This window comes from Pristiophorus japonicus, chromosome 6, assembly GCF_044704955.1.
Source record: "Pristiophorus japonicus isolate sPriJap1 chromosome 6, sPriJap1.hap1, whole genome shotgun sequence".
In the NCBI taxonomy this organism is placed as follows: Eukaryota; Metazoa; Chordata; class Chondrichthyes; family Pristiophoridae; genus Pristiophorus; species Pristiophorus japonicus.
In genome coordinates, this window is record NC_091982.1 from 223,052,905 (window position 1) to 223,057,594 (window position 4,690).

General features: G+C 39.6%; 1 protein-coding gene across 2 annotated transcripts; it reads right to left on the reverse strand.

Moving 5' to 3' along the window:
• Window positions 1-258: 258 nt before the first annotated feature.
• Window positions 259-2,358, reverse strand: LOC139265388 (transcription cofactor HES-6-like). 2 transcript variants are annotated; one of them, XM_070882375.1, is made up of 4 exons: window positions 2,014-2,358; window positions 1,819-1,905; window positions 1,649-1,724; window positions 259-1,460 (listed from the first exon to the last, which is right to left on the reverse strand). In XM_070882375.1, the coding sequence occupies exons 1-4, from the start codon at window positions 2,092-2,094 to the stop codon at window positions 1,006-1,008; spliced, it is 699 nt and encodes a 232-aa protein (XP_070738476.1). In that variant the 5' UTR covers window positions 2,095-2,358; the 3' UTR covers window positions 259-1,005. The 2 variants fall into 2 exon arrangements, with proteins under 2 accessions (XP_070738476.1, XP_070738475.1); XM_070882374.1 differs by having other exon boundaries at window positions 1,649-1,730; window positions 2,014-2,354.
• Window positions 2,359-4,690: the final 2,332 nt, after the last annotated feature.

The window sequence follows — 4,690 nt, forward strand, 5'->3', positions numbered from 1 at the left end:
TCTATTGTAGTAATTGTATCTTGGTGCTAAAAAGATGCATACTGCCATCATAGTGGTTTTGATGTAGGTGCTTGGCTTCAGCAGCATGGCAAATGCAAGTCTAGTTTCAAATGATACAATGTGCAATGCCAAGACTACATAATTACAGTGGGAGAGCTCCCTATATAATAAGGCAAGTGCCATTGTATCTGTATTTCCTTTAATGGAATGGAAAGATAGCAAAGTGTGTACTTATAAGTTAGTAAATAGTCATTCTTTAAAAAGTGATAAAAGTTTATTTAAATGAAAAAACATACACAAAATTCAAACTTACATGACTGACAAATATACATACAATTAAAAAAACACTCAGGTTAATGTGCTAGCAGAACATTTCAAATGTAACTGTGCATCGAAGCACAGGGATCAGGTACACAAGTTTACTAACGGCATTCTCCTAGAATTAATAAGAACATTTACATCTAACTTTTTTCCTTGCACAATTCTAATTCAGTCTTCCTTCACTGAAGGTAGAAACTGTGGACCCTGTTACCAATAATTCTAGCTCCAAATCAATCCCTTTAAGGGATTATAACATTTTTTTACCACTAGAAGTAGAATGTTTACATGTTCATTCATGTGTGCACGAGTTTATTTCCCCTCAAAAAATATTTAAAAAACGGTTAAATGTCGTGCTTTGTAGAAGCGCTTTCTTTCACTGTTTTGCTACTAAGAAACCCGAATACCTCTTTACCCGGAGACGCTAATGCAATTAGAAATGCTTGACAGTATCTAAAACAGCTAAGCTTTAAGATAGGATATCGGCCAATTGTTTTGTGTTACTCCCAGTGCTATTTTTCATTGTTTTTTTTAACCGTATTTCCCCATTAAACACATTACTGCATTTGTTATACACTCAATATTGTTCATTGAAGGTAGTGATAACTTGCTACTGGCTCTTAAAACGGAGAACCAATGTCCGACCCAAACTAGGCAGCTTTGTTAATTTCTCTTGGGTCCATTCAGTTACCACGGCCTCCAGACTGATTTTAAATACATTATAGGGGACGTGTTTTCTGTCCTACAGTTATCTACTTTTTCTTGCAACAAGGGGCTCTGTCCAGCAGTAGGCGAATCCGCTTCCTCGAGATCGGAGCACAGATCCTCGCTGGAAGCAATGGATGCAGGAGACAGTGCTGAGGGGCTGGTCTGGTCTCCACCTCCGGGGGACACCAATAAATGGCACACATCGTCAGGCCCAGGCCACATACTGGGGCCGGTTTCAGCCATCAATTCGCCCAGTAAATCCTGAAAGTGATCTTCGCTCAATGGCATAGACTCCAATAGGTGGTTCAGTAACTCGGCGGCCACTGCAGAATCGATCCCCGGGCAGTTTGAGACGAAAGTATGGACCTCATGCATGCACTGAATGTAGCCAGCTGCAAACCTCTCGTTCGCTTCCTGGTTAAACCTGTCTGTTTCTGCCAAGGAGAGAGGGGAGAGAATTTTTAAAAGTTACTTTCCATCGCCACAATTACCATTAAAATATAATGGTCGCTTCGAGAAAACTATGCAGCAGCATTTGCACTGTGTGCATTTCAGCCCCCGTGGCTGTGGCTTCCAATCTTTTATTTCTGTCTTACAAGAGGAGGTTTCAAACTTTACTCACCAACATTTCTGGTGCGAAGTATGTTTTGGACACGTTTCACGGTCATCTCCAGCACCTCCGCGTTCTCCATTTTCGACTGCAGCTGAGAATATTTAGCACATTTTAGATTTTTAAATCATAACTGAAATCTGAAGGACTTTTTTTTCCCATCAGTACAACTTAAAACTCACTTCCGTATCCGCCAAGATCAGTCTCAGTTCTTGCAAGCTTTCGTTAATGCGGGCTCGTCTCTTTTTCTCGATCAGTGGCTTGCGAGTCTGAAATCAGATAGGAAACGCACCGAGTTAGAATGACATTTATTTTAATACAAGTGCATTATAAGAGCCAGTGATTCAATGCTGTCCCTTTAAAGTGCACCGATTTACCTTCCGATCTTCTTTAACTGTATAATAATCCCCTTCATCCCTGACAGATCCAGGTTTGCTGGGTTTGCACGATGGAGCCATGTTGTTTAGAATACCAACAATCTTCCCCCAAATTTTTTTTGTTTTTCAAAAAAAAATCCTCCCAGCAGAAGCACGTTTTGATAGCAGCTGGTACGCGTACAATCTCCTTTTTATTCACTGTAGCCTGCCGTTGGCAATCTCTCTATTTATACCCTGTCGTTTGCATTTGAATGAGTAGGGAGCGGCGCGTCCCGGGGCCGCCTGAAGGTCATTAGCTTATCCAATGGGAGCGCGATGCTTTGTGTCGGGCTCAGGGCTGCGCTCTGCCTGCTGTCAGGCTCTGGCTAACCACGTGAGGAAATGGGACTTTTAAAGTTATTTGTTATGCAATTCAGCGCAACAGAACTGTACATTTTTTCTCAAAAAAACTATACATACGCCACCCTGCCCTCACATTCCTAAGCGTTAGCTATCAAATGCAGGCCAATTCCATACTAGCACGATTAAGAAACTAATAGGCTCACTAAAATGGTAGCGCTTCAGACAGGAATCGTTTATTATCCTTTTACATTTCAATGCAGGACGACAGAAGTGTGGAGAAAATAAAATCCTCTAAATATAAACATGTTATATCTACACTTGTTACAGACGAAAAGGCCATAACCCAAAATACGTAAAACAATAACCTAATCATTAATGTTAATATCTGAGGTTTAACTTTAATAACATAATTGTTTTAAAAAAACGAATGTAAGAAGAACATTGAGTCTGAAATAGTAAAATATGTTTTTGCCCTGCATTAGGACAAGAATCTATTTCTGGGTATGTATGTGAAATGTAACATGATGCTGACAGTTAGCAGCTGCAGCCTCTCGCCAGAATGAATCAAATAAGAGCATTAGCCCGTCCCTAAAGAGCAAGCGACAGGTGTTAGCTCTTGCTTCATTTGTTTTCGTCTTTTACTGCTAGTAGCGTGTATCTGTCATATTTATTATATCCAAACTGCACCCATCCAACCCTCCTCCTGCACTGGGTTCTGCAAAAGTGATTTGCCAGATACATAATCAGCATAAGTCATTTATCCCCTATTTTAAAAATTACACTCTTGTCAGATCAATTATGTTAATCGTTCCCTTTTAACTAGCAGTTATCCCGTTTTATTAGAATAGTAAACATACACAATATTGTCCAGCATTCTCACTCTAAACAACACGTCTGAAAGGGGAGAAAAAATGTTTTGCATACTTTAGAAATAGCCTCAAAGGTGACTGTTTGCAATTTGTATGGGAATGTTTTACCGGAATACAATAGAAATGTCTTTGCATTCGCTCAGATTCTGCTGCACGTTCACTTGGTGCTTCTACCACTCAGCCTCTTTAACATTGCAGTTTAAATCGTCTGGTGAGTGCTACTTGGTGAGGATGAAGGGAGATGCTATACCAACTGAGAATACTTTTAGCTGCATTAATCTATCCTGAGCTGAATGCTCCCAGTGATGTGGCGACTTCCCGCTGTATTACGGTTTGAGTTCATGTTCATTTTGCACGTTTGGTATCGCAGTGAAAGTCCTTGTATTGTTAATGACATGCGCTTCTTAAACATTTTTGGTGTGTATAGAGAGAAGCAAAAAAAGGTTGGTACACAGTATGTACTTCAAAACGCTTAAATGCCCAATAAATTAATATTAGTACACCACCCCATATCCGAAAGCTTAACGTGACTAAAACCTTGGTACATTTCCTATTTAATTACTCCTTTTTTGAGATATAAAAAGTTATTTACTATTCGCCAACAAAGCATAGCTTCGATGGGAACAGAGGCTGTAAAACGCCTTAAGTGGTAATTAGTTTTATGGACTTTTCAGTTGATAATTCAAGAAGTTAGTGATGAGATGAAATAAATTGCACAACGGCCATGAAGGTTATAATTCAGAGCTTTAAACTTTTTTTTAAAAAAAGCCTGGCTCCTTGCCATGAACGTAATTGGGCTCAGTCATTATGCAACCTGGTCAGCGGATCTTGCAGCTGTCGTTGAAATCTTTTGTTTAGCGCAAGCAGGCGTACCCGATTCTCGCTTTCAATATATTTCATCAGTATTCAAGAATGGTTGGCTTGAGAAATAATTCTGATAATAGAGGGGACTGTGTGCCTCCCACAAATAAGTTACGGGGGATGCCTGCTAAGTTGCATCTGCGAGCTTGTGCCTCTTCATAATTTTCCTTTCTGTTTTCAAACACTTGGAAGGGATGGCAATGTGATCATAACGGAATGATTCGCTGTGCTTCCATCGGTCCATTTATACGTCGCATCTGCGTTCCTGTTGCTTTATTTTGAGAATGATCTGAATCTTTAAATTGTGTTAGTACAGTATTTGGAGAGGTGTTGTACTATGACCTGTACTGTCGATAGGGTTTAAAATCTATTGGCTGAAAACCAAATTGTTGCCCGTACACAACTGCATTAAGGATTTTTTGCAACAAAATATGAATTAGAATGTACTAATAAATTCAGAGCTAAATATCCGAAACATTAAGATAGGGAAGTAATTAACTCGCAGTGTTCTATTGCATGATGGGCAGATTCTCTATTTTATTGATGTAGTCTGGTAATCGTGACATCAGGGATCGCTATTTTAAGCAAACAGTTACTATTTTCCT